The sequence below is a fragment of the Aphelocoma coerulescens genome, chromosome 11 (genome assembly GCF_041296385.1).
Source record: "Aphelocoma coerulescens isolate FSJ_1873_10779 chromosome 11, UR_Acoe_1.0, whole genome shotgun sequence".
Lineage (NCBI taxonomy): Eukaryota > Metazoa > Chordata > Aves > Passeriformes > Corvidae > Aphelocoma > Aphelocoma coerulescens.
Window position 1 is genome coordinate 6,392,204 of NC_091025.1, and position 27,710 is coordinate 6,419,913.

Genomic DNA, 27,710 nt, shown 5'->3' on the forward strand with positions numbered 1-27,710 from the left:
TCATGGAGCACTGGGGGCTGCGGGGGGTTGGACGGGGGATGGAGGCTGTCGAGCGCGCACATCACCCTGTAGGGAACCCTTTAGGTCCCAGAGTGGGACCGTGATGTCCAATAGGTCCAACAGGTCCCTCTGATCGTGGAGTCCCAGAAGCAGGGGACAGCGGGAGCCTTGGGGAGCCCCAGGTATGGACCATGCACGAGAGGTCTGGGTTTCCCTGAAAGCAGGGGAAGGTGATAACCGAGGTGCTTGGGGAGGATCTGGGACAAGAGGAGACCTGTGAACAACACTGATACCTGGAACACAGCCACTGGTGGTCAAGGGATGTAGGGAGTCCTGGAGAGTGGGGCCATGAAGAACAAAGGGGTTGGGAGCATCCAGGAACAAAAACATGGATGACAAGGGACCTGAGGGTCCTCTGAGGCATGGGAATGCAGGCTCCCCTGAGCATAGGATGGTCCCGTTCAAGGTTGCCAAGTGGTTCTAGGATAAGAAGGACCTGTGCAATGAGGGCCATAATGGTCTGGGCCTGCCAGGGAATGCAGATGGTGACAGTCAAGAAGGATCACCCAGGAGTGAAGGCCATGACTGGGGTCATGAGGATCCCATGCACATGCTGGAGGTGTAGGGTGGCAGCTGTTTGGGGCAGAGCAGGAAGTTGTGAATCACTTGAATTGTCCTGAATTGGGACAGTTGGTCCTGTGAGCACAGAGGACCCTGGCCTGCCCCAGAGCAAGGGTTGAATCCTGCTTGTCTCCAAGCTGGGCAAGCCCATCCTGCCACTGTTCCTTCCTCTGTACTTCTTTGTATTCACTTTAACTGATTTTTTTCCCACACCTAGGGATGTAACAGCCTCCATTCCCGTGCTGCCTGGGGCAACTGCACAGGACATACCATCCAAAACTGGCCCTTATCAAAACATCCCCATGGAGAACTGCTGAGGACCCCATCACCTCCTCTCAGTGGGCTTGGTTCCTCAGCTCCTGGGTTGATTAAGGCATCCCAGAGCTCAGCCTTATCACCCCTCAGACAGCCACAGTGGCCAACAAACCCCTCTGCTTCAGGGCACCTTTACCTGCTGGGCCATGGAGTGCCTTGGAGTGGCCACAGGCAGCTCATCCTACAAACAGGTGCTGAGGGGCTGGAGAAATGTCTGCGCATACTGACATTCATCTCCATCCCTGGTGTATCCATTTTAACAGCTTGTCCCAGGCTTTTTGGATGGCAACCAGATTTCAGCTGATTTCAACCTCTCCCGCTGAGTCACCACGAGTTCTGCATCCAGGCTGCATTCGCCTTTTCACCTCAAAGAGAGGAAAAGCCCATGATGTCAGGGAGCTCAGGGACCCTTAAATCCCTCAGCTAGGAGCCAGCCCCTCACCTAGAACTTCAGTGGGGTCAGATCTTCCCTGCCTTCAATGCTGGCTTTCCCCCTCTTCTCTGGGTCCAGCAGCCAAGAGGTTTTCTCTGAACTGGTCAGGGATGAGACAGTGTTGGTTCTGATCTTCCTGACATTGCTCACAATTAAACCCTCTCCTCCTCCTTCCCTTGCCAGGGATTTCTATGGGAATAAATGATTTTTCATGCCTGGGATTTGTCTTCTCCTCAGCAGTCACACCTTCAAATAGAGAGGTAGAGGGGCCAGAACTGCTGAAGCCATGGATGCCATTGATGGCAAGAGGGAGGTGGCGGGACTAGAGGCCCTGGGACCTTTAATTTTCCCTGTCTCTGGAAGAAACCTGGAAAGATTCCATGTAAAAGACAGAGACCATAGAACTCCTACAAAAATGCTCGAGCATGACCCTTTCCCCCTCCCCCAAATTCCTGTTGTGATGGTGCCATCTCAACCCAGCTGAGGTGAGCTGGGGCCCCTAACCCTGCTGCAGGTAGCTCTGTACCCTTTGGCCACCCTTCCCACAGTGGCACCCAGTGCTGGCAATGCCACAAGGACCCGTCCTGTGGAGGGCAGCTGGTGGTGGATGGAGCACAGAGCTGCCATCAGCAGAGAGGGATGTAGAGGTGACCAGCATGGGAAGCAGAGGCCTGAATCCAAGCCCTCAGGCAGGACAGGGTTTGACACATGTCCAACAGCTCCAGGCTGCATCCTGTGGTGCACACAGGGCTGATTTGGGGGCAGGAGGAGAAGCAGCCTGGGGCAGATGTGCTGGCTGCCCATGCTGGCCGTGCAGGGGACCAGCACAATCGATGTGCCTGTATCGAAGGGCTTCACAGGGATTGGGTACCACCCCGAGGCACAGGCAGGCCAGCGATGATGTGCAGAGGAGTCACAGCTAAATTTAGTCTCATTTGTGCATGAGTGTGATGTTTTTATTCTTGCCCTTAAATAAAGACATCGTTTGGAGCCAGTGGCTGCTGGTTCTGCCTTGCTCAGCCCTGGACCTTGGATGGGTTGTTTCAGTCAAGCTATTCAAAAGAGGGAGAAACGAGAATTAGCAGTTGGTGAGACATATCCCAAAGACTTTTTTCAAAAATGCTCAGGAGCCATTTCCCAGAATCCAGCAGTGCACGCAAAGCAGTGAGAGTGTGACTGGTGGCTGTGAGGATGTGCTGGTGCTGAGGCAGAGGGGTCTACCAGGTAAAGCTGCTCCATGGGCATGGGATCACATGCTGGAGCCTTGACCATAGTGAGGGGTGGCTTGCACTTGAGGCAGCAGTGCTGGAGTACCAGCTGTTGGTGATGGGCCCCATCCTGCATCCCATCCTGGATGGGCACCCCACCCCTAGGGCAGGCACAAGATGCCCCAGCCTTACATCCAAAGGGCAGCGAAAGGTTCACACCCTTGCTAGCTCCAAAATAATCAGAGCCAGAATGACAGAAGGGCAATTAGCTCTTGGGTGCCTCAAAAGAGACACCTCAAACCCTGCCCAGAGTTCTCATACTGGTGCCAGGCAGGGTTGGTCCCCCCTAGAACTGCTGGGCTCATGCAGAACAAGGCAGGGCTGCACCGCAGCACTGCCCGTGAGCCCAGGGCTCGAGCTGCAGGCAGGGACAGGGACAGGGACAGGGACAGGGACAGGGACAGGGACAGGCAGGAGCCAGCCCTGCTGCTCCACAGCCTGACACCATGCATTCCACTGAAGCTGCCTGGGAAGGTAAAATCCTGCAGGCAGCTCAGCATCCTCTCCCTGTAACACAGCCCATGAACCCAGGATGGGAGCAGAGGCTCCGTGACCTGGCACAGGGCAGAGCCATGCCCTGTGTGCCCCACAAAGCATGTGCTGGGGCTGGCGAGCTGCCCGTCCCCCCCGGCTGCCTCCTGCCCTCCAAACACGGGGCTGCCAGTAATTTTCCATCCTGGCTGTGAGCTCTGTCCTAACGAGATGTTCTCCTATGTCCCTCTAATAGGGCTGGGCCCCATTCAAGTTTCTCTGTTCATTCAGACCCCGAGTCCCTCCCGTTTTGCTGTTCAAGCTGCCCACCAGTTCTGCAGGACAGCTACTCCTCCAAGTCCTGCTCCTCCCAGTGCTCACAGCCCCTCTGCCTAAGGGCAATAGGAAGATTTTGTCCAGAAGCCAGAAAAAAAGAAAAAAAAAAAGAAAAAAAAAAATGACCAGCAACCAGCCAAGAAAAATTCCCATGGCTCAGCTGCACTGGGGCCAGGAACAAGGCAGCCCTGGGGACTTTGCCCTCAGCCATTTCCAAAGCTGCCTCTGCACAGGTACCTCTGCCTGGAATTGAAGCTCTGGGTCCACCAGCTGCACTGATTGGCTGAGCACGTCAGAGTAAAGTTGATTTCCAGAGGAAAGTACCTGGCCCTGGAGCACTATGTGCCTGCAGCATGTATGCAGCAGTGCGCTGCCTTCAACTCCTTCTCCTTGCAATGAAGCTGCTCAACTCTGACCTCAATTTAGGCATTCCCTTTGTGGGCCCGGAGAGCCACCCACCCCCAGGAGACACCTCTTCCGGAGGGAGAATTCTCTGCCCATCTCTCCGGAGCAGCCCCCTCCATCCCTTCCTGCCTCCTCCCAGCCACAGGAGCGGGCAGCAGCACTGCCTGAGCCCACTGTGCTGCTTCTGCCACGGCCTCTTTTCGGAGCCAAGCCAGGCTTTAAATAAATACCTGTCAGCAGAGCCAAGCCGGGTGCTCAGAGTGACGGCATGCGTGCGTTTAGCAGGCTGATAGGCGTGAGACAGAGCAGAGACAGCAGGGACTCTCTCCTCAGAGGCCAGAGACTGGCACGCTCTCAAAGGCAGCATTAATCAGCATTTTCAACTGCATAGCACCTGTCACAACACAGTGAAGTTGCCCACTCTTACCTTCCCTTGAAGGATGGAATAATGCAAGGGCTGACCTCTCTAGCTGCAAGCTGCTGTGATGCTTTAGGGGGAGGGTGATGGATTTGGAACACTCAACTTCTGTTCTTAGAGTTTCCACAGTTCTCCAGTCCCCACCAGCTGCAGCCACCTGCAGTCCCTCCTCCTTGCTGGTCAAGAACGCCTTCACAGAAGCAGCCCCACACCCAGCTCCCCTTGCCTGCACCCCACCAGCGCTGCCCCTGACCTTCTCCTTGGCCCTCAGCTGATCAATACTGCTGTCTCTGAGGGGATCCATCAATCCTAATCATTTCATCCCACTTCTCACTAATGCACTCTCTTGTTGTGCTGCATTTGGACCATGGACCCGACAGATGCTGGGAGAGAGGCAGAGGGCTGGCCAAAGGTGTGTCACTGCTGTCCCAGGACGGCACATTAACTCTGTGCAACACCACCTTCTCCACCAGAGGCAGGTCTTCATGTCTTCCTCCCACAGCTCTTGGCTCACTGGACAACCACAAATGTTCCTCTCTCAGCTCTCCAGATCCCTGCACACTCATCCTCTCCTTCCCTTTATAGTCCTGTCCCTTGTAGGAGAAACATAAGACAAAACCAAGATGAAGTTCCCAAACTGGTTTGGGTAGGGCTGGATACCAGGTGCTGCCCTGGCCTGCACGTATTCCCACCTCAGGGGCTTTAAATCCGATCCTTGTATCACTGAGCCCTGGGAAGAGTGGTTTGCACCAGTGGGTGCCAGATACCCACCCAAACCCAATTCTCTTGGAGTCTCCATGTGCTCGCGAGTCAGGGTGCTGCACATCTCTGGGATAAAATGCCCCCGACGTGGCTGCTGGCTGTGTGACCATGCTCTGCTTTACAGCTGATCCTGGTAGGGCTCCTGGAGCCCCATCCCATGTGCTGGGATCCACTAAACAAGGGGCTCTGGCCCATCCTGGCACTGACCTTTGCTGAGAATCCAGTCACACGCACCCCATCAATAACTAAGCAAGATAACAAAATGAGCTGTCACAGCCAATTAACATGCTGGGCTTAATCGGCTTGTGGGCTTTCAGGGTGGAGATGAGGGGCTGGCTCCAGGCTGGAATGGCCAGAGGGAGGCAGGGTGAGGGGTTTCACAGATTGCAGCCACCCCTCTCTGCTGGCTCCCCGGGCCAGGAGCCAGGGGTGGGAGGCCAGGGCAGTGCTTCCTGAAAGCCAGAGGGTCATCTCAGGGGTTTGTGGACACCAGAGCCCCAGGCAGGGCCAGCAGAGAGGGACTGGCAGCCACGGGGTGACTGGTGTCAGACACCCCACACAGGGCTTTAGCCCCAGGGCAGACCCTCTAGCTAGGACAGCAGCCAGCACAATTGCCAAACCCAAAGGCTTCCACTTAAAGCCAGGAGGGATCTCAATGGCTGTCGCTGAGTGCCTCTCAATTAATTAGCATCCTGCTGATTCTACAATTGAGGCGACTGCTAAGGAGATTAAATCGGTCCCTGCCATAAAGCAGATGCTGTAGCCAAGGCCTGATTTGCAGTGATTTTCTTTTCCTCGAGCCTTTTTCCTGCCCGGTTGGCTCAGATGAAGCCCTGGGGTACTGGGTGCAGCCAGGACGCAGCGGAACTCCAGGGATGAGGGTGGGACCACTCAGTTAAATGTCACTGCACGCCTGGGGAGGGCTCGCTTGGAGGATGCTGTGTGAATCCAGAGCAGTGCTGGGTGATCAGAGCCTGGCCATCCAGGGAGGCCGTGGTCTGTTCACCCCATTCTGCCTGCCTCAGCAGGGACAGACTCAGCTGGGCAGCCAGAGCTGCATTTGTGCACCTGAGAGCCCAAACTGAAAGGAAAAATAACAGCTCAGCCTCCAGGCAGAGCTTAGTAAATCCACCATGACTGCAATAAACCCTGCTGATTTGGTGCAAACTTGGAGTAATCCCAAAGGCACAGGGGCAGTACAACAGAGTACAGCCCTGCCCAGAAGGCTTGGCTCCACTCTCATCAGCACTCCTTGGGTCTCCACCAGCACAGCTGAGGGGAGGGACGACTTTTCTCTGGAAGCCTTTGCAAAGGGTGGGATTCCCACACTTGGTTTGTTAGTGCTGCCCAAGGCCTGTGTATGGCTTGTTCCCTCATCCCAGCAAAGGGCCGTTCAGCCACCCATGGGCACAAAGAGCACTTAGGAAAGGGGCTGCAGGATGTCAACTAACAGCCAAAAACCGGCAGATCTGGTGTTTGTAAGTGAGCTGAGGGCAAGAAACTCATCTTAAATCCTTGCTGTGATGGGAGCCTGTCTGCAAAGGAACACCCACCCTGCCGAGGATGGTCCCACAGCAAGAGAAACAGGCACATGTGAGGGCTGCTTTGATTGTACTTTGATTACTGCATCTGCTTCACTGCTTCCTCCCAAGTGCATCGCTGCCAAGTCCCACAGCCACCTCCTCACTCCACTTTTGCTCTAATGCCTGAGAAAAAAAAAGCCACACTACATCCCAAGCATTTGGCAGCTTCTTGGTCTGAAGTCAGGGGAAAGCTGCCTTTTATGTTCAGCAAGGGTTTGTAAGGGTTTGTCACAATCCTCCTCTGCTTAGCCTGCAGAGAACCCAGGGCCCTCAAGGGACCAACAGGACAGCTAGAGACAAGCCCTGTCCTACAAGCCACACAAGCTGAGAGTCCAGTTTTCAACCTCGATTTGATTTCTGCCACCCTTTTTTGTATCACAGCATCACAACACAGACGGGACAGCACTACCATGACCCTCAGGAGGCATCTCCTTACCACTGCCCATTTCTAGACACAGAGACGTCCAAGGAGGGCAAGTCTGGGACTGTTTTTAGAGTTGCAGTTTCTCAAGCTCATCTGCAGGCAAACTGGGATTCCTTATTCTGTGTCCCTCTTTGCTCCTCACCCCCCAAACCCCGCTCAGCCCAGCTGCTGCCTGTGCTTTGCCTCGACCCAGCAGTGGAAAAGTGCCTTTTGTCTTACAACAGAGGAGATTTCTGCCATGCCCAGGTCTAGCTGGGAATCCCAAAGAAGGTACATTTTCCCCAAGGTGTGGGGGAGAACTGCAAAGAGCTGCAGCTCTAAGTCCTCACAAAGGCTAACGAAAGGCAACGGAGCAGTGTGTCCTGCCAATCCAGATAGAAAGGATACTGAGGCCGCTGGCACTGCTTGGCAGCCTGCCATGAGAAATAACTCTTCAAAAATAGAAGCATGCTAATCTGAGGAATCTGCTGGTATTGTCAATGACATTAATGAAGTGTTTGGAAAACCAGAACAAATGCCGTGGCTTTTTGGGGCTGTGCCCCCCTTGTAATTTTCCACAGCAGCCAAGGAGTGCTCCAGTGGCAGCACAGTGCTCTTGGTGCTCTCCTGCTCCCCAGAGCAGAGCAAGGAGTCGGCTCTGGGGTCTCCCAGCAAGCCTGACCCTTGTGCCACAAAGCCTGGCCAGCCCTCAGGGAAGAGGCTCCCCAGAGCAATTTCCACTGTGAAGCAAAGCACATCAAGCATACTCAGTGTGCCCAGGGGAGGTGGAAGCTCACTGTCTCCTCTTCCTTCCCGTTTTCATTCCTTTTCTCAAGCCCCCTTGGGCTTCTTTTTCACCAGCATGGTCAGGGCCCGCAGGATGGCAAATTTCTCCCTGGCTTCGGATTCCACAGCTTTCTCACCACCTCCTTTCTTCTGCAGCAGTCAGTAGTTCTTCATTTTCATTGCCAACCATGACATCCACTCTTCATGTATGCTCTAATCTAGGACAGGGCAATGCAACCTAAACTCAGATTTCAACTGAAATTTTGAAAGAAGCTTTTGTTGTAGCTGGTTACCAAAAAACAGGGAGAAAATCACCACTGAAGATGAGAAAACCTTGTGCTCCTAACTCAGCCAGGTGCCACTGTGTCTCTCATAAAAATAATACGTGGTGTTGCAGTATGTCAGTTCTCAGAACACTTCTTGTTGCTGCTCCTCAAATTTTGCCTATTTTTTCACTTGATTGCAATGAAAACATGTGTGGCAATATTGTAAAATGTGTCTATGGACTGCTTTGTCATAAACATCAGTAGTCCTGCAGTTTAAAAGCTGAAGGACATGGGGAGAAATGAAACTTAAAAGTCCTTTTCAGATCTTTCCCAAGTAGTTCTGTAATGAAGATTTATTGTACCATTCTGAAAATACACGAGTTCAAACTCCTCTAACTTAAAGCTTGCTGCAGTGCCATGGAAAAGGACAGCTGTGTTCACAAAAAGTAAAGAGCACTCTTGTACTTCTGGAAGAAAGAAAAGCTAACCAAGATCTACTAACCATAACCAAATACTCTAATTTTAAATTACAGGATCAGATTTTTTAAGGGTCTTAAACTCATGGTTACTAGAAGTGACATTGCCGACTTACAAAAAGCCAGTGACATTGAAGACTACTTCAGGGATTTTTTTTTTCTCCCTACTCTGAAGGCTGTTGCACAAAATGTTGGCAAGTGAGCAACTGTCTGCTTGGATTTTGCATCCAGCAGTAAAGAAGAAAAATGTTCTTACAAATGCAAGAAAATTAGTTTGGATAGTCACCAAAACCAGTCCAGAAATTGATGGAACTAATGATTTTGGTTATAAACCAGCTACATCCCAAAGCCAACATGTCAGTAGAACATTATTTCCAATTGAAAGATGCTTCTTGTCACAGATGGACTTTAACTTGCTTCCCCTGCAGCACTGATCACAGCTCTGCCATGGTACATGAAGTGTTTGCCACAGTGCCTGGAGCAGCAGGATCTGGATACAGAGACAGCCAATTCCCACCTCCCACCCACCACTACAACAAAGTCGAGGTAACACGGAGTCATCTCCACCCATCTTATGTTCCTAAAAATGCAACTCATCAAAGCAATAGCTTATTGATTGTCTGGCAGGGTCTCTGCCACAGCCAGTGCAAGCTGCCAGTCCCCACCTGGGCTAAGTCAGACAGGAACTATTTCTACACTGGTACAACTGCATGAATTAGCTCCTGACCACATTATCAGTAAGAGCACACAGATTACCTATCGTGGCCATACTTTTGTAGAGACCTGGACTTTTCCATTTGATTTTTCTCCTGTGGGGCAATTAACAACAGACTTTTCACATTACCAGTGTTCCCTTGCCAAATATTTATTCAGGATAAAAATCCAGAAATGGACAACAGACAAATGCATAAGCCATTATGTGCCATTAAGTCATTAAGTGCAGCAGCATTTCACATTTCATCCTGCACATTCTTGAAATACTTTGTCAGGCAAGCTCCCAATTAGTCCCCTGTGGCAGGACAGCTGGCCCTGTGCAGCTGAGGGGGAGGCACCACGATAGCTGTGAAGGCACAACACTGTCCCCTCTCACCACCCCCACAGGCTGAGCTTGAACATCTCTGGCCAAGGAATGGCCCTTTGTACTCAAGGTCTTGTTTGAAGCATCCAAAATCCAGGTGCATCTGCAAGTCCAGTAACAGCTCCTCTGAGACCTGGATCTTGCTGTCACCTCCCAGGGATTCCCAAAGAAGTGGAAGTGCTCAGCAGCATCAGAATCTGGCTCCTCTGCTTAGGTTCTCCACAAGGTCCACCTTCTAGAGAGGCTTAGAAGCACCTGTAGGATGTCTAATACTGGTTCCAAATGACAATCATCCTGATGACTGCAGGAACTAAGTCCTACAGAGAAAACCATGTCTTCTGTCTCCAGTCCAATGGGACTTGAGATGATCCAGGTTTAAGGGCAGCCACATGGGATGATAACCAGTGTGCTGTTTAGCAAGTTCCAAATCCAGTCACTCCTACTGGCAAGGATGACATTTACCAGGATCATTTTCCTAGATTCATTTAGATGGATCAGAAGGAAGGAAACTCAGTTCATTTGCTCTGTCCCTTCTACCAACCAAATTTAGAAATCAGAAGAATTGCTCATGGAGAAACAAATACCGCAAAGGTTGATAACGGGGCAAAGTTTCCATTAAAGTTGCTGCTTTTGATCTGGTCCAGGACTTTACTCTTTGCTGCCTTCTGTTTCCTCCTCTGTAGAACACCCATCAGAGACACATAAAGCACAACAGCCACAGGCATCAAACAAGAGCACTCTTTCCTGCACAGCACCAAGGTCACAAGGGTCAAAAACAGAGAGAGAGGACAAGGCAGCATGAGACCTGTGCAGCCACTTGCTCTGTGGGTTTGAGGAGGTATTTCTCTCCAGGGCATTGGCACTGTGTACAGAAGTCAGCAAAGAAAAACATTCCTGCCTCACAAAGAGCACCTGTTCCACCTCAGTGTGTAAGAAATGAAAGAAAAAATTAGTGCTGTATCACATTTTTTCCACATCACTGAAGCTCTCTAAAGAACAGGGAACCTGGAAACAGGTGTTCATAGAATCAACAGCTGTTTCCAGGAGGTTGGAATGGGCAGGGCAATATGAAATACATAAACTACACTTCTTTCCAGATCTGGTATTGTAAATATCAATTTGGAACAATAATTAGTATTTATGACCCTTTAGAACATCCCCTCACAGCCTTTCAGCCACCTAGCAAACACTTTAGCTGCAACTCCTCAGGAGTGTTATGAGTAAGCTGTAGCTGTTTGTAAGGCTGCTTGGTGGTGTGATCTGTTTTTTATACCCTTGCCCTCTGCCTTTAGAATTTTCACTAGTCTAACCCAAAGTTGTTACAGAGAATTCCCATTACTGGACAGGGAGCCTGTCTTTCCCTAAATTGATTATATTTTCTCTTCTATGACAGGCTGTAAATCTGTGTCCCCCACTGTAACTTCATGATCTTCAGGTTTTTAACCATCCACTTCTGTGAGCTTTCTTTTCCCATAGTTCTGCACCAGACTGGAAGCTGTGATTTGAGAAGCCTGTCCCTTTTCCCAGCACTGGAAGTCATTTAACCCTTTCTGGCCCACTTGAAAGAGAGCCCGTTCCAGCTCATCGAGCCGAGCCACCAGTGCAGACGTGTCCTCGTTGTAGGCGTTCTGAGAGGAGTCCATGATGCGGCGGAAACGGGCAATGAACGTCTGAAGAAAACAGAGTCACTGACAAGTAACACCAAGCCACCCCCAGCTCAAACCTGGAGGCCTGAGCTTTCAAAACTGAAAAGCCAAAGGTTTAGGCTCCTGCTCACAGCAAGCCAAGGGTCTGAGACCAGCACAGCACTTGGTAAGTTTGGCTACAAAGACAAAACCACTTCATGCCAAGCTGGGACATCAAATGCCTGATACTGGATGGGAAGCAAACACAGAACTGGATTTTGGCTGCTTCCTCACAACAGGCTTGAGGAGGCCACAGGAAACAATACAATTATGATCTATTCCCTCTCACTTCTCAAGAAATCGCTCCTTTAGAGAGGGAGGAATGAATCTCATGCCACAGCAGCTGCTGCAGGAATGTGCAAGCTGCAAGTTGTGAATGTCCTGGAAGTTAAGCCAAAGTGCTGCTGAGAAGCATTCAGTCTGCTAGAAAAGCACTTAACCATGAAAAAGGTGAAAAACCAAACCAATCTATAACTTATAAATAGCATTTTGAAAAGCTAAGCAACAAGACATATTTAAGATATTTTATTTTCCTCTCTATCTTTGCTTTTGGGAATTGGAAAAAAAAGGGTCATAACTCTTTGAAAACTGTGCTTTGTTATTTCAGAAGCTGATTTTAGAACTGTCAGAACTTATAGGATAAATATACTATATATTAATAACTGTCATTTTGGCTTTGTCACCAAACAGTTACACTTCCCATTCGTAGTTCCAGAATATTTTAGAGCAGGTTTTTAAGTCAGCACAATTTCCCTCTTGTTTGCTTTTAAAGAGAAATCAAACCTGATGTGCTTTGATTTTTCTGTCAATAAGTAATGAGTTCTGCTGTGGCTTTTTTTCCTAAGATGTCCATTAGCAGAAAGAGAAAAGACAAGGAAAGGCATGAGCACCTCCTCAATGCTCAAAGCACATATTCAGTGGACAGCTCCAAGAAAGCAGCAGAACTTTAAAGCCTCTCTGCATCAGCCTTAATGTAAAGCACAGAGAAAGGGAAAAAAAAATGCAATAAAAATTATCCCAGCCCACTTAGAGACCTGGCTGAAGAGATCTCAGAGCTGTTAGTGGTTATGTTTAAAAGCTTAAGAAGACTGAAGTCTGGAAACAGACAAAGATGACATCTATCTTTTAAAAGAGGAAGGGGAGATGGAGAGGGAGAAAGGAAGAGCCAAGGAATTATAAATCCATCAGCATCAATTCCTGGAAGCATACTGGAACGAATAAGCAATACAGAAACTTCTGCAAGAGAATAAAAGAATAACAGCCATCATGGACTTGCCAAGAACAAACTCCCAGTGCCCAGCCTGGTTTCCTGCTAGGGCAGGATGCCAGGCCTTGCACAGGCAGGAAAAGCAGCAGAGGGGTATCTGTCATGGGGCATTCTTGGAAGATTTAGCAAGACCACCCATAGATGGTCAGGAGAGACAGCCATCATCCACAGCTCCTGTCAGGAAGAAAGAACACACTGAGTGGAGCTCCACTGGGGTCTCTGTGGAACCAAGTACTGTTTGAGATGTTAATTAATGAGCTTGCTGAAGGAATAGAAGCTGTGCTTATTAAATCAGCAAGCAACATGCAGAAGGAGAAGGGATGACTACAGGCATGTCAGGGAGCAGAACTCTTAATTCATAGCAATCCTGACAAATTAGAAATACGGCGTGAAAACAATGGGATGTAATTCACCCAGGACTAAGAGAAGGTTTTACATTAAGGCAGAAATAATACAAAGTCAGGAAATTATTTGTTTGCAGATGCAATCTGTACCATCTCACTGTGCACTGCAAACCAAACACAGATCCATGTGACTGCATCATGACAAACCAGATGCTGCACCACAATGAGCCAAGAGCATCACAGCCACACAAAACTCACAAAGTAATCCTTTTGTTTTCATCAGCAAAAGTCCTGAGCATGAGACTGCAATGCTGTTCAGGGCATGGCACAGTGGATGCAGAGCCACTGGAGAGACAGGAGCAGTGCACAGTGAGGGCAGTCAGAGGTTAGGAAGCATGACCCATAGAGAGATATCAAATGAACTGGGACTGCTGCAGGAAGGAAGAGAAGAATCTGTCCTCAGCATTTAATTTGTATGAGACAAACAGAACAGAGCTTGTATTGCTGTGAAAGGGCTTTGGTTCAGACATCAGAGCAAAGCTCCTAAGGTGAGGCTGGAGAGGCACTAAAAGAGATTGCCCAGAGCAGTGTGAGGTCTCAGCATGAGAGAATTTAAAAACAGGGTAGAAAAACTGAAACAATAGGGGTGAATTAATTCTGCCTTGCAGTACAGGCACAATTAAATAATCTTACATCTCCTCTAGTCCTGTTTTACAGGATTTTATGAAACATATTTACAGTGTGGAAACGCCAAGCTAAAATTACACTCCTGGATGCACACTGGAGGCTTCCAGTACCAGCCTGTGCAGTTGCCAAAAGGGTCATCCATATTCAATCCAGAAGTCATTTTGATTAAACCAGGATATTTTTCCTGAAGACTGGGAACAAAAGGAAGACAGAAAAATGCAACCCCAAATTTCAAGACCTGGTTCAGATACTTGCCTGCAGGATAGTCTGAGCTATCTCAGGATTCTCTGGATTCTCAAAATTCAGGAGCTGTGAGCCAAATCCATAGTAGTAGGGCCCCATTTTATGCAGATCAACCACATTGGCATCAGCACTGAACACCGTCCTCCAGGCTTCCTTGTAAATCTTTGGCAGTTCCACAGAGATGATTCTCCTTTTGCTGTCATGCAGCCCTTTAGCAAGCCACAGTGGGATTTCCAGCTTTGATCCCTGGAGGAACGAGAGAAGACAAAAGTTATCCTTGCCATGAAAGTACACCTGAAGCATCCCCAAAGACAGAGAGTGAACTTTATTAATGAAGACCCAGCATAACAAAAAGTCGATTTTGTTTTCAGAACAGTATTTTGTGACTCTAGCATAAACCAGACACACTTTGGAGGCATTATTACCGCAAGACTCAGAAAGTGGACGTTTTATTGATGCTCTGCGGTTTAGTAATTGTCAGATTATGAAACAGCAAGAGAAGAGGAAAACCAAACAGGCAAAGCGCATACAATAAAAGCAAAAATAACTTCTGAGAAAGTAGCGGAGAGCACCATTGCGGCGACCACGAACAGAGGGCGGCCGGGCCTGGGAGGCGCGACAGGAGGTGGGGGCAAGGCGGCGGCCCCGGGGCAGAGCCCCCCGCGCCCCGTCCCCTCCCGGGAGCGACGGTCCCGCGTCCCTCCCCCGTTACCTCCGGGACGGACTCGGCGCTGCCGGCGCCCTGCCCCAGCAACACGGCCAGGCGCGGCAGCGCGCTCTCTGCGCGCCCCGGCAGCTTCTCCTGCGACATGAGGATGTCGTCCAGCGACAGGAAATTCTCCTCCATGCCCAGCCCCGGCCCCACCGGGAAATACGAGTCGGACATGGCCGGGCCGCGGCTCCCGCCAGCCCGTGAGGCACCGCCCGCCGCCGCCACCGCGCATGCGCCGCGCCCTCCCCGGCCCCGCCCGCGCCCGGCGCGGCTGCGGGGGGATCGGGATCGGGATCGGGATCGGGATCGGGATCGGGATCGGGATCGGGATCGGGATCGGGATCGGGATCGGGATCGGGGGAATCGGGATCGGGATCGGCACCGCGGCTGCCCCACCTCCGCTGCTCCCGTCCGGCCCTACGCCCGAGCTGCGTTAAAGGCGGGTCTTTGGGTCATATCAGGACAGGACAGGGGATGGATTCACACTGAAATTGGGTGTTGCGGGGAAGTTCCTCGCTGTGAGGGTGGTGAGGCCCTGGTACCCGCTGCCCAGAGAAGCTGTGGCTGCCCCATCCCTGGAAGTGTCCAAGGCCAGGTTGGACGGGGCTTGGCGCAACCTGGGATAGTGGAAGGTGTCCCTGCCACGGCAGGGTTTTGGAACTGGATGAGCTTTAAGGTCCCTTCCAACCCAAAGCATTGCAGGGATCGCTGCTTGCGGCAGGGCAGGCTGGGCACAGCTGCCCCGTCCCGCTGAGCCCCGCCGTGCTGAGGATGCTGCCCCGGCGCACGGCCTGGCCCCTCAGAATGGCTGCTCCAAAGGCAGGGGTGTTTCCCTGCGGCTTAAACACCTGCATCTGCACCCACCGGAGAGTTGATGGAAAGCCAAAGGAATGCTGCCCGTGTGGTTGGTTATGCCCGTGTTTCTCCTTGGCAATTAAGGACGTGCAGAGCACATGGTCAGGCTGATGGATGTGGCCGTGCTGAGTAGGCAGAAGGCAGTGCTAATGAACTGTGTATACCTTGGATTTCAAGGGTAGGCTACGTCCCGAAGTAATTCATTTTAGTGCTGTGATATAAATGATCAAGTCTTTTTTTGATAGCAGAATCAAATACCCTGTGCGGAATTCTGGGTTTGGTTGTATAAGAATAAAAGCAGTGGTTATCCCCCATTTTGATCAGAATTTGACTTCACTTTAGAATCTGACCTTGTGCTTTTTTTGCTCATTGTTTTGTTGTTTCAAAAGTAGTTCATTTTTCATCAGAATAAAATGTTCTTGGTATTCCCTGAGCTGTATATGCTGAAACATTATTTTTTCTATAGACAGTGGTCTATAAAATGACATTTAAAAAATCTAGTAAATATTTCAGTCTGTCCTGCTGAGGAAGGAAAATAAAGAATTGAGCAGTGTTGAAACACCCGACAATTTCCCTGAGAAATAATCATGGAGTTATTTATAGGGAGTTTGATGATTTTTTTAATGACATTTTCAGTCCATGACTAAGGCGTAGCCCAATGCATCTTTAATCATCTTTTAATTCTTACGACCTCAGCATGCTTCCTGCTGCTATTTGCTCGAGCTGGATCCACTGTGATTTGTTACTGGTTTTATGCTGGTATTTTAACATCTTCATCAAAGTCAGATCCGTGCAAAATAGTAAAATTTAAACCAGTTTATTAAATCTTGCTCTGTTTTATTTCATACTAAGAAAAATAAAGCCCAGTGTGGGCTGAGACCTCAGGATGATATGCTTCAGTCATTTCCATGTCCCCTGGGTACCATGGCAGTCTGTGCTATAAAAATCCAGCCAACAAAGAAATGGTGAGATTTTGTGAGCTGTGTGAGCAGAAGAAATGTACCCATGTGTGTTTGTCAGTGTGACGCCCACACACTGCTGATTCCAGCGTCCCCTTTCCCCATTAGTCAGGTACATTAAATACTGACAGCAGCTGTAAGGGCACTGCGTGCCCCCAAAGAGAGATTTAATGTAAAGGTCATTTCTTGTAAGATGCAGAATTTTTTTCTATGGCATAGAAAACAGACATTGTATTAAATTTAGCAACACTAACTATTGTCCTGTATTGTTTTGGTGGGGTTTTTTTGGGTTTTTTTCAGTGAGAGATTAAGACTCTCTGGAAAATAAATCCTTTTATCTGTGCACATTTTCCAGATGAGTTGCAGGGCAATTTCTGAAAGCTCTGTCTAAAGGACAGTTCTGATAAAATTATAATATGCTGAATTGGATTAGTAAAAATATTCCCTGCTTAATGAGGTTTAGGAAACAAATGTCTCTGCTAAATATGAAAGTGTGCACTGTGTGAGCGAGAAGAGAGAACTCTGCAAATGGAATATGCTTTTTCCAGGGTGCAGAGCTAAGACATCTGGAAAAAAAGAAGAAAGAAAAGCACAATTTCCCTGTGTCCCGAGATGCCTCAGCCTCCAGTGTGTGATACAGAAATAAGCACAGAGGTGCAGAAAGCCTGAAGTACTGGGTAAAGCTGAAAGAACACGGAGGGAAAGATGTTTACACTCACTGTAAAATCAGTTGAAGAATGGTTCTTTTGTGAGAATTTTAAAGAATAATGAGTTTGGTAGACAAAATTATGTCAGCTCTTTTTGTCCTATGTTTGCCTTCTCATCCTAAGAAAGGTACCAGGCAGATCCTTATTCTTGAACACCTTTGTGTAAAAATATGCATAATGAGCCCAGCATCCTAAACCATATTATATTTCCAAAAATATGATTTCAAGACCTTCCTGAAGGAAAAGAAGTGTCCTACATCATAACTGACATATGCCAAAAAATGAGTAATGACAGAGCAAAGTGTTACAGAATTAAGGTTGAGCTGTACTGAATAAAACCCAAATTACTTGAAGGTACAGTTGATAAATTAGAGGATTGCAAATTACAAGAACGAGTAAAATCTTAAAAATTGAGGAACAACTGTTACATTTGATCTATATACTTCTTAAATCTTGAATACCACAGAATTCAGCCAATTTAATAACAGATAAATTTGGGGAAGCAAGGTTAAGCTACCTGCTTCTCCCGGGCCTTTGATCAGAGCATGCCGATGTCTGTGTGCCTTGCAGAGCGACTGAGCTGTGTCACGTCAGCATCTACACTTGAGGTGGTGGCAGAGACAGCTGATAGAGCCATCCTGGGTAATCTAAATAGCATTAAATACGTGAAGTAAGTCAGCTGAAAGAGCTGCAGGATGCTGATGAGAAAAGGAAGTACCTCTCTCTGTTGCTTCTCCTTACCTTACTTCTTAAGCTCAAAGTGGGAGATGAATCATCAGTCTCTGCATATTGGACTAAACCACAGCACAAACTAAGGTTAATCTTGAGCCTTTTCCCTCTCTGAGGTAGAGAGGATTACAGAATTATTTGCTTTTCTTATTTGCATTAGTTATCCAGCAATCAGAAATGCTGGCAGGGTTTATTGCTGCCTTAGCATCCCTAGATGAAACAACTGAAGAGCCAGAGTTTTGCTGTCTAACCCTGGCCGAAGGATCCTGAGTAGAACACGGCCGTGTGGTGTTCACACTCCTGAGAGCAGAGCTGGTGGAAGGCAGCACCCACTGTAACACACATCCCTCACCCACAGCCCCGGGCAGAATGTCTGAGTCGCTTCAACTACTTATTTGCTAAGTAGCTGACCCTACTTAAGCTACTCCTTACCCTCCTAGAAGTTAGACTCAACAAATTTGCATTTCGTAATCAGTTAACTTGCCTGTGGCAGTGGGAGACCTTATTCGTAAATCGTGCTGTGTCTTTGCTACCCCTTTGTTGTGCAAATACGGGCGTGTAACTCAAGTAAACCAATTGGTTTCAGTAGGATTATCCTGAGGGAGTTAAGTGCTGCGTCATATGAATAAACTGCTCTCCAAGAGACAGGTTCTGCAGTCCAGTACAGCCTCATTTTTTGAAGGAAAAGGGGTAGCAGCACAAATCAGTAGTAAAACTGGGGGAGATAACAACTTTCCTGTTCAATTTATCTGCAAATGTGAGATGTTCAGCAACAGTATTGAGTACACCATATTCATATCCACATTCCTTTCCATGTGGAGGAAGTGTGGAGGATTGTGTCCTCATATATCCACACTTATTGCGGGTGGGAGAACAGCCACAGAAGAAATGAAGGGATTTTAGGTAACCAAATATCCTATGGGAAGGATCTTTTGGCTCCCATCTTCCAAGCAAAGGTCTCTTGGCCAGAAGGCAGCAGGGCATCTGGCCAGCTTGTACAATGAATTCAAAATCTTTTACATACCTCCTAAAAAAGGAGTATTGAAGTCATAAGATCAACCAGATGCTATGCTATAGCTGGCATCGCAAAAAAAAAAAAAATCTGAAAGAACAAAAACATTTCTAGAATTCCAGTATTTTTCCCAGCTGTCATTCACTCTGTTATTATGCAGGAGTGGATTCAGCAGTTTCCAAGGTTTTTTCAACAATTGTGTTGTTTTTCTGGTAAGTGGAAAGTCACAGTTAAATCGGCAGCAGGCATTTGAAGGCGATTTCTTTTTTTAAGGAGTGGTGCCATGTTGCTAAAACTTTTTATCATTTAGTTGGGAATGCTGCCCAAATTGTTGATGTTTCTTCCATTTGGAGTTCCCTAGATGACAATTCACTATTGTTTTTGTTTAGAAGTGTGGGAAAATGGTAATTGTGATAACTGCCTTTAACAAGAAATTAAGGAAATTGCTGATGACTGTGCAGAATTGTGTATCTGCAACAAATTCTAAAGGGGTGACATTTCTCAAACTTTTAGTGTCTCAGGGTGACTGTGATGATGTGAGTAGAAAACTCACAGTATTTTAGTTTCTTTCACATCCACTCACATGATGAGGATGAAAGAAAAGTACTGTGTTCATTCTTGACAGGGAGACCCCTTCCTACTCCTAAAGTACTCAAGCTGCTGAGCAAAACAATGAATCCCTTCCACAGGATAAAACACTAAACATCAGCAATTTCTTTTTCTTGTGTCTCACCATTCATAGTAAATATCCTAGGGAGATGTTGGAAATGATGCTCTTCCAATTAAGTTGCATGAACTCCAATTCTATTCAGCTAAAGGCTGTTCAATGCCCAGAGACAAAAAACATCTAATGAATCAATCTTTGTGCACAGAAAAAAAACTTTCTTTTTCTTGTTCTTTTTTTTTTTCAGGAAATTACATAAAAACTAGAAACTGATGACCTGTTTGAAAGCAAGAGACAGGGGTGGGTTGCTATATGAGCTTCACTTTCTAAATAATGTGGGGGCTTTTTTTTCTGAGCTATCCAGGACATTTCCAGTAAAAACAAGCTAAAATCTGCAGCTTTTACTGCTGTGAAGAAAAGATTATTTTTTGTCTTTCAGACTCAGATAAGCAATTGTAAATCTGGCTACAGATACTTTTAATACTTTTCTCTTTGTATCCTAATACTCCTGTTCTTCATTCTAGGTTCTCACTCTTATTTCTATTACTCTGAAGGGTTTTATTAAGTGAGTTAATGGGAAAAAAAAATTGAAAACAACCCTATGCTTTTCTCAAGATCCAGAATGAAAGCTTGAATTCTGAATTGCAGGGAGAGTAGGTTCCTACCAACTCACATATATGTAGTCAGTCAGTTACCACAACATGAATGCCTTCTAAACAATTTCTTCACTGCCCCCATTCAGATTTCTTCTATCTGACTTCTTCAGGATCACAAGCTGGAGAGGATGCAGTCATCTGCATTTCATGTGTTCAGCTGCCTGTACTCTTTGAACCATGGTTGCAGCGTTACTCCAGCCCTTCATCTGTCAGCACTAGATGAGCAGAATGCTGATATTCCAGGGCTTTTTCAGAGCATAAATGCTCCTTTTGGCCCATGGCTCACTGTCTTCGGCCAGCAGAATCTTTGAATTCCTTAAATCTGATTGCCTCTTGGCTGCTGCTTTTCAGTACTGGACTGTGGATATGTGGTCAGGCTGTCCCATGCTTTTTGAGGCATACTAGAATAGGAAAAGATACAAACTCAGATCACATATGGGAAGGAAAATCTAACAGCACCTCACTGGAGCACACTGCATTGTGTCAAAAAGGAGAGAATCTTGTTCTTAACTTGTGAGGAAGCTTTTCATCCTTCAATAAAAGAAAACACCGTAGAAATGTCAGGTTATGCTGAATACATACTGAGAATTTGGCTGATATAATGTGATTACAGTCAGAATGAGCACTCCAAAAATTCTGTGTCCCAGAATTCTGTGTGTGAGAAAGACTATTACTATAATATCAACTAGGAGTTGCATGAGGAGCAGAGCAAACCCAGTTTCTTGCTGGCATTCCAGGTGTCATGGGGAGACAGAGAGGTGGCTGCTGCAAATCAGTTTCTAGAGGTGGGCTGAGAGCAGCAATTTCTGCACTGTTCAAAGGCATCACAGACAGAATAGAAGATTTGGGCAAGGTTTATCAGGGAGACCCTCCCACTGAGTCACGAGGAGCAGAAAGGACCCACTTCCTTTCTAAACTCCTTCTCAGAGACAAAATGCAGCTGGTTCCAGTTCTACCCTCAGACTTTGTCAGTGGTTTATGTCTAAGGGATTATATAGGGGTAATTGAGCCTTTGCACAGCTTTGTCCTTCAGGAGCAAGGATGGTAAACCAAATATATTTATATGAATAAAAGAACTTATTTATTTGAATTGATGATTATGAGACTAAGAGACCCTAATTAGAATTATTTACTATGTAGAATAGGTAGGTATAACTCCCAGTACACTATTTATTGCAGCATTATTGAAGCAATTGTATCGAAGCTAGCAAAATAATTATTAAGTAGAGGTTGATGTTACTCACCCATAGCAAGGACCATGGGCAAAGCTCTTTTGCTCCTGTGATGTTTGATTTTGGAATTGATGAGTCTGGCTGGTCTCAGCATTCTTCATCGCCAAAAGCAGCTGACCCTCCTTCTCCATCCAGCACTGCTCACTTTTGCACTTAGGGTGAATTTAGAGCTGTTTCACCCCCACGTGGGCAGAGCATCCTGATACAAAGGGATGCCTGTGGGCCTCTGCAGGTTCCTCTACCCACTATCACTTGCCAGACCATTCTGGTGATCCCAGGTGGTGGGAGCTTGGGAAGCATGTGGGGAGAGTTTGAGAGGTTAACCATTGGAGTCCAGGGAGAGAAAGATGCAATTCCTTTTGAGCATCCTATCTGGAAGAATTCCAGTGATTCACAGTGTGGGAGAATGCAAAGGAGAGACAAGACAGGCAGCTTGCATAGTCTGACAGCTGAGTAGCTCTGTAGTTCTGAGAACATCCTGTCTCGGTGTATCCTCAGATCTGACAGCTTTGCTCTGTCAGGCAGGGACTGCTCTGTGATCCTGTAAAGTTTATCTTGGTTTTCATGAAACACCCCTGTACATGCCCAGCAATATATCTCATTGCCAGTAAGTCAGCAGTGTGCAAGTGCCAGCAGCTAAATATCCAGGAATGTTATATTCAAAAGTGACAAAACCCCATGAGATGTGTTAAAAGCAAACACATTTTATCTGGACTTTGTGGCTTGTACTCAGTGGCAGCCTTTATCACACAAACACAGATGAGGATTTTTGACAGGGTTTTAACCTCTTCTAAGAGAAGCCGCATATCTTTTGATTTTCTCATTTTTCTTACAATCCTGTATTTACAAGCAAGCTAGTAAAATAACAGAAAAACACATTAAGTGAGGAAGGCTTGGCAAACCCAGCATAATCTCATCTCAATGACTGATGGGTTTAGATGTTGTTTTCAGAAAAAGGAGTTCAAAAATCTATCTCCTCACAGAATTTGGGGCAAAATACTTGCATGGTATAAATAGATGTAAATCCACTACAGAAAGTGCAGCTATATCCATTCACAGAGGGTGATTTTGTTGTTTTGTTGATAACATCAACATGTATCAACATGTATCTGTGGATAGCAATTCAATATTACAATTAGCAGTCCTTGAAGACATTGACACCTTCTTCATGGGTGCTTCAATGGAAAGGCTTTGCTTTTCCTCTCTTATGACTAATAGCCTCCATCCTGGAGCTGCAGAGTGCATTAAGCATTGTGTCATATACATTTTGCCTTTCCCTTATGTCCCTTCTGAGACTTGTATGCAGGGCAGAGTTGTTTCTGTGCTCCAGTTCTAAATGCCCACAATTCTATGGCTTTCTAGCAGAGATGTCAGACTAGATGATAGTTGTTTTTTACTTCAGGTGAAACATTATAGAGTTTGTGGTTCCTAATGAGCTCGTTCCACAAACCAAGTCTCAGCTTTGTGACAGTGAAATGTGTGAGTCAGACCTTGAAGATAAAGGTCTTATGCAATTGCTTAAAATTGCAGCAGGTTGTTTATAACATTCTTTGCATTCAAGCCTACTTTGGCTTTAAGCATTAGGAATAATTCTGTGACAGAGCAGTGCACTGGATCTGTCAGGATTGGAGTTAACTCTCTTCACAGCTGCCTGTGTGGTGCCATGCTCTGCATTTGTGCCTAAAGCAGTGCTACTGCTGCTGCCCCAGAGTTTTGGCTGCTGCTGAGCAGTGCTTGCACAGTGGCAGGGCTCTCTCTGCTCCCTCCTCCCATCAGTGGGCTGGGAGGCGAGGCAAGAGATGGGGAAGGAACATGACCAAAGGGATATTCCATTCATTATGACATAGGCTCAGCAATAAAAGCTCAGGGAGAGGAGGTGGAGGAGGAGGATATTTGTAGTCATAGTGTTTATGTTCTCAAGCAATGGTTACATGCTGAGACCTTTCTTCCCAGGCAGTGACTGGACATCTGCCCGTTGATGGGAAGTAGTGAATGAATCCCTCTTTTTGCTTTTGCTTTCCCTGTTGAACTTGATCCATGAGTCATTTCACCTTCCTCCCTTTCTCCCCACAGAATGGAGTAAGCGAAAGGCTGGATAGGTGTTTGGCTGCTGGTTGAGGTCAACCCACCTCAAGCACTCAAAAACAGACATTCAGCTCCTGTTCCTAATAAACACTGCTCATCTTGTTTCCCTGCATGAGGTTACATTGTTATTGCAGAATGTTCCTCTGCTTTTACATTTTTACCTACTTCTACATTTTCACTTGCATTCAATTTCCTTCCAAATAATTAGTTGTGGATGTAATGACATCATCCCAGTTCACTCTGACTGCCCACACCAAATCAGTTGGATATTTCTGCAAAGCTGATTAGGAATTGACACCCTTAAAAACATTGAATTTAAATTAGCATTAGTTTTCAGAGTGAACGTCTCATGGAAACCCAACCTCCTAAGATGTCAGAGACTGGTACTGATTTCCTTCCCCAGTTCAGCAGGTTCGTACAAAAAGGTTGGAAGAGACTGGACTACACAGTTTTAAAAAGAGCTGTTGAAAGCTTAGTTCATACAGAGTGTCTGCCCAGCTTTTTCACTGATGCCATTGCAAGGTGCCTCATCCACAGAAGGTTGCTCACAAGGGCAGTCTGACTCCCCCAGGAGGATGGCTGAGAAGCTGGCCAGGAATACACTTTGTCTTATTTTCAGTCTCATCTTTCCACTGTGTCCATTCAACACAACCTCTGCTGAGCCCATGGGCTCAGAAGCTTCAGCTCCATAAATGCAACTCCTGACTTGCAGTGGCTTGATGTATGATCCCCAAAGAAGTTTGAGTTTGACATTGCTGCCAGCAAGTTCAGCCCCAGCCCAGCCTCTGGCCACACATACCAGCCATGTCTTCACACTGTGGAGAATACAATTACTTCATAATTTTTATTATTTCCTTTTTTCCAGCTTCTCTTTTGCTTGTGCTTCCTGCAGTTTTTATAGAAAGATATTTTAAGAAGGCTGGTGAACTGCATTGTTATTAATTGTTTGGTCTGTATAATGATGGGTATTTCTAGCAGTATCCATCCTTTTAGTCCAATTCTTTGCCACATATACACAAAGGGAAACAAAATGCCTTTAGGACATTATATATTTGTAAAGAACATTAGTAATACAGTGAGGTAGATCAGCTTCATGCATTCATTTGAAGACTAGGGTCTAAATTTAGATTTATTCCCAAATGAGAAGGGATTTGTGGCCTCAATTTCAATAGCTGTTTCAATCCAAAACTACCACAGGAGTTAGTGCAATGAGAAGTCTTTGATTTGGAGTCTGGGAAGGAATGATAGATCAGAAGCTGGACCTCCAGCCTTCAGAGGAAATTCGTGGCAGAAATTCCTTGGATGCATGTCTTTGGTCTCTGTCCAACCTTTCTGTGAGTTGTCAGTTTCACCCAATTCCCCTTGATTTATGGCAGGTTACTCATAAGGCCCAGGTGTCCCTGGACGATACAACAAAACATTCATGTCTTTCTTAGGGTCATGGTGCTGAAAGTGTAGGTTTGGTGTTGCAGCCTCTGAACTTGCTTTCAGTGCGACATTCCCTGCTGTGGGGTGAAAGCCACAGCTCCAGGTGAGAGATTTGGTTTGGGCTAGAAGTGTTACCCTGCTTTACCAGCAGTGCAGTGGCAGCTTGTCCCAGAGCTGGTGTGGCTGTCACCATAGAAGAGCTTCTGTGTTATCTGTAACCCTGAAAATGACAAAGCATTTAAAAGTATGTGGGGAAGACTCACTAAGTCATTGTGTGGCTTATGAGCAGGTCTTATGTAGGATGCAAAGCTGGGGTCAATTCTGTCATTTTGTCTTTCTGTATTAAGTGTTATAATCTTTGCCCCTTGTATATGTGTAGCCTCCATCAGGGAAAATTGTAATGAGTTTTCATACCAAGGGGATATTAAATCCCCATTCCCCTTCAGTAATGTATAATGTCAACAGCAGCCTTTGATGAATTCAGCTTCTTTTTAATTAGATGCTTGAGCAGGAGATTATTAATCCATTTATCTTAAATTCTAATTGTACCATGAATTGCTTGCTGTTTCATGCCCAAGTTTATGATCATAGTTATCTTCTTACAACCTTTAAGGAGTCATACTCATAAGTGACTGTATTTCTGGAAACTTGAATTGTTGTGCTCTTATTTGTATTAATTTCCTCAATATGTGTGTGTGCAGATATTCTGAAAGCCCCACTCTGTTAGCCAGGGCTATCCTGTAACACAACAATTCAGCAGCTGCAGCTAGATGCCATTTCCATGGTAATGACATCAGGCCTTTAAAAAAAATGAATTTTAGCACCAGTAAGGGGAACTGCGTAGTTCTCATGGTAAAGGCTGGGGTTTTTATACCAGAACTACTGAGTGGGCTTGATTTGGAAATCTACCAGCTTTGAAATGCATGTTATAACCCTAAACTTCAGTTGTGATACTAATGTATAATATACTAATGATCCTGTAGATCTAAAAATCAGTCCTAGGACATTCAGGGCAAGCCAATCCATTTGTTAAAAGAGCATGTAGTTGCCTAAGTGACACACACTTGCCTGGACACAGCCAAGGATTCTTTTGAAAATGTCCTCAGAGCAGGCAGGTTTTTTCCCTTTGAACAGCCTGAACTGGCCTAGTTTGTGATCCATGGTGAATACTGCAATGGCTCCATCTGCTGAAACAACTAAATCACTGGGAGCTTCAAAAAGTTGCAGAAAATGGGATTTTTTTTTTATCCTGGGGTCTGTGCTATTCATCCCCTCTGTGCTTCTGTGTCTGGGGTGGGCTGTTTCAGGCTGGACTCAGAACATACTGTAGCTTCTCTGTGTGTCTGCATGTCTCCACGGACAATGGGTCTGACAGGCATGTGGCTGACATTCAGTCAAGTGGAATAATAAATGATAGTGCATGAAGCCGCTTTCTCAGTGTTCCTGTTTTTATATGGGCTGTTGTGTAAGGCTGCTGTGTGCAAATAGGGATTCAATGGCACCATCTAAATGGCACAGTGATACCTAGGAAGAGAGAAAGGTATTAGAGTGAGGGTAGTGGGTTTTTCTGTTGTGTTCTATGGTTTTAGCCATCTATACTGGCTGCTATTAAAAAATACAAACAAACCCTCCCACAGTCACTTCCTATTTTAAATACTGTGGCAGATGACAGCTCTTCTGGCACCGCTGGGCTCACGTGTTGCCAAACGATTGCTTTCCAGTGGTGTTTCTGATGTCCTCACTGACAGCTTGTCCTGGTTGTCCTTTCCAGGGCAGAGCTTGTTTCTCATTAGGGTCTCTGTATCTCACTGCTGAACAAATTCCAGTGGGGGTGAGGCTGGCTGCTCCCATCCCTTCAGGAGGCCCCTCACGGTAGAAGCTGTGAGTGTGTTCACAAGCAGCTGGGCTGAGTTTAGTTCCAAGTACATCTAAAATAAAATCATACCTGCACATCTGAGTGCCACTGTATCTTATTTTAGACAAGAGAATGACTTTAGGTGTCTCTTTTGAATGCATCTGTCAGACTGCATGAACAGAGATATCTGCAGTCAGATTAGCAAACATAGGGGGGTTTCTTGCACTGTCTGCACTTGGGAAGCTGTGGGCACTTGGTGTTTGAGTTCTTGGTTCACTGTAATGGTTTTACTCTCTCATAGTGGGAGGGCAGCTGACCTTGTTTGTGTATCTCATCATTGCCCTGACTGTTCTCCTACTACCAGGTGAATCAATGCACGGACCCTGTGAGAGGAACCGCCAGGACACAAAGACAGCCGATCCCAGAACCCTTTGTCAGCGTGGCTGGCAGCAGCCATTAAAAACTGTGATCTGTTTATGCATGGGCTGAGCTCAGAACTGGGATTTCTGCACCCTACAGTTTTCTGAACCCCTCCCAGCTCTGCCAAGGATATACTTTGTGACTTGGAGAAAGTCAGATCTCTGTTTTTCAGTTACCACTCAGAGAGGGCCTTTGGGCCATGGAGATATCTCTTGCCTCACCAAGACTGGAAGGATTAATTGACCTCTACATTTGAAGTCATAAATTGCCATGCAGGGCCAGACTCTGCACCAGTGCATAAAGGGAGGTTTTATCATTGCTTTTGAAGAGAGGAGAACTGTGATCCAAGTGCCTGAAAGGGGGCAAACCCCACAGTGACAGGGCAAGTTAATGCATAAATTCCTTCCCCTCTCTCCCTCAAGCTCCCTGTTGGCTTTTCTTATTCACTTAATAATATTCCTGCTCAGTCTTTGCACTCAGCTTTCTCCTGAGCTTTGTTTGTTCCCGCTGTTCCTTCTAGCAGGGCTCTTCTGCTTGAAAAAGGCACTT

At 46.7% G+C, this 27,710-nt stretch overlaps 1 protein-coding gene across 2 annotated transcripts; it reads right to left on the bottom strand.

The window, feature by feature from the left end:
- Positions 1-9,392: 9,392 nt before the first annotated feature.
- GINS3 (GINS complex subunit 3) lies at positions 9,393-14,774 on the bottom strand. 2 transcript variants are annotated; one of them, XM_069026886.1, is made up of 3 exons: positions 14,560-14,774; positions 13,860-14,093; positions 9,393-11,291 (listed from the first exon to the last, which is right to left on the bottom strand). In XM_069026886.1, exons 1-3 carry the CDS (start codon positions 14,731-14,733, stop codon positions 11,061-11,063), a joined length of 639 nt encoding a protein of 212 aa, XP_068882987.1. In that variant the 5' UTR covers positions 14,734-14,774; the 3' UTR covers positions 9,393-11,060. The 2 variants fall into 2 exon arrangements, with proteins under 2 accessions (XP_068882987.1, XP_068882988.1); XM_069026887.1 differs by lacking the exon at positions 9,393-11,291 and adding an exon at positions 11,305-12,747.
- Between the last annotated feature and the right edge of the window lie 12,936 nt (positions 14,775-27,710).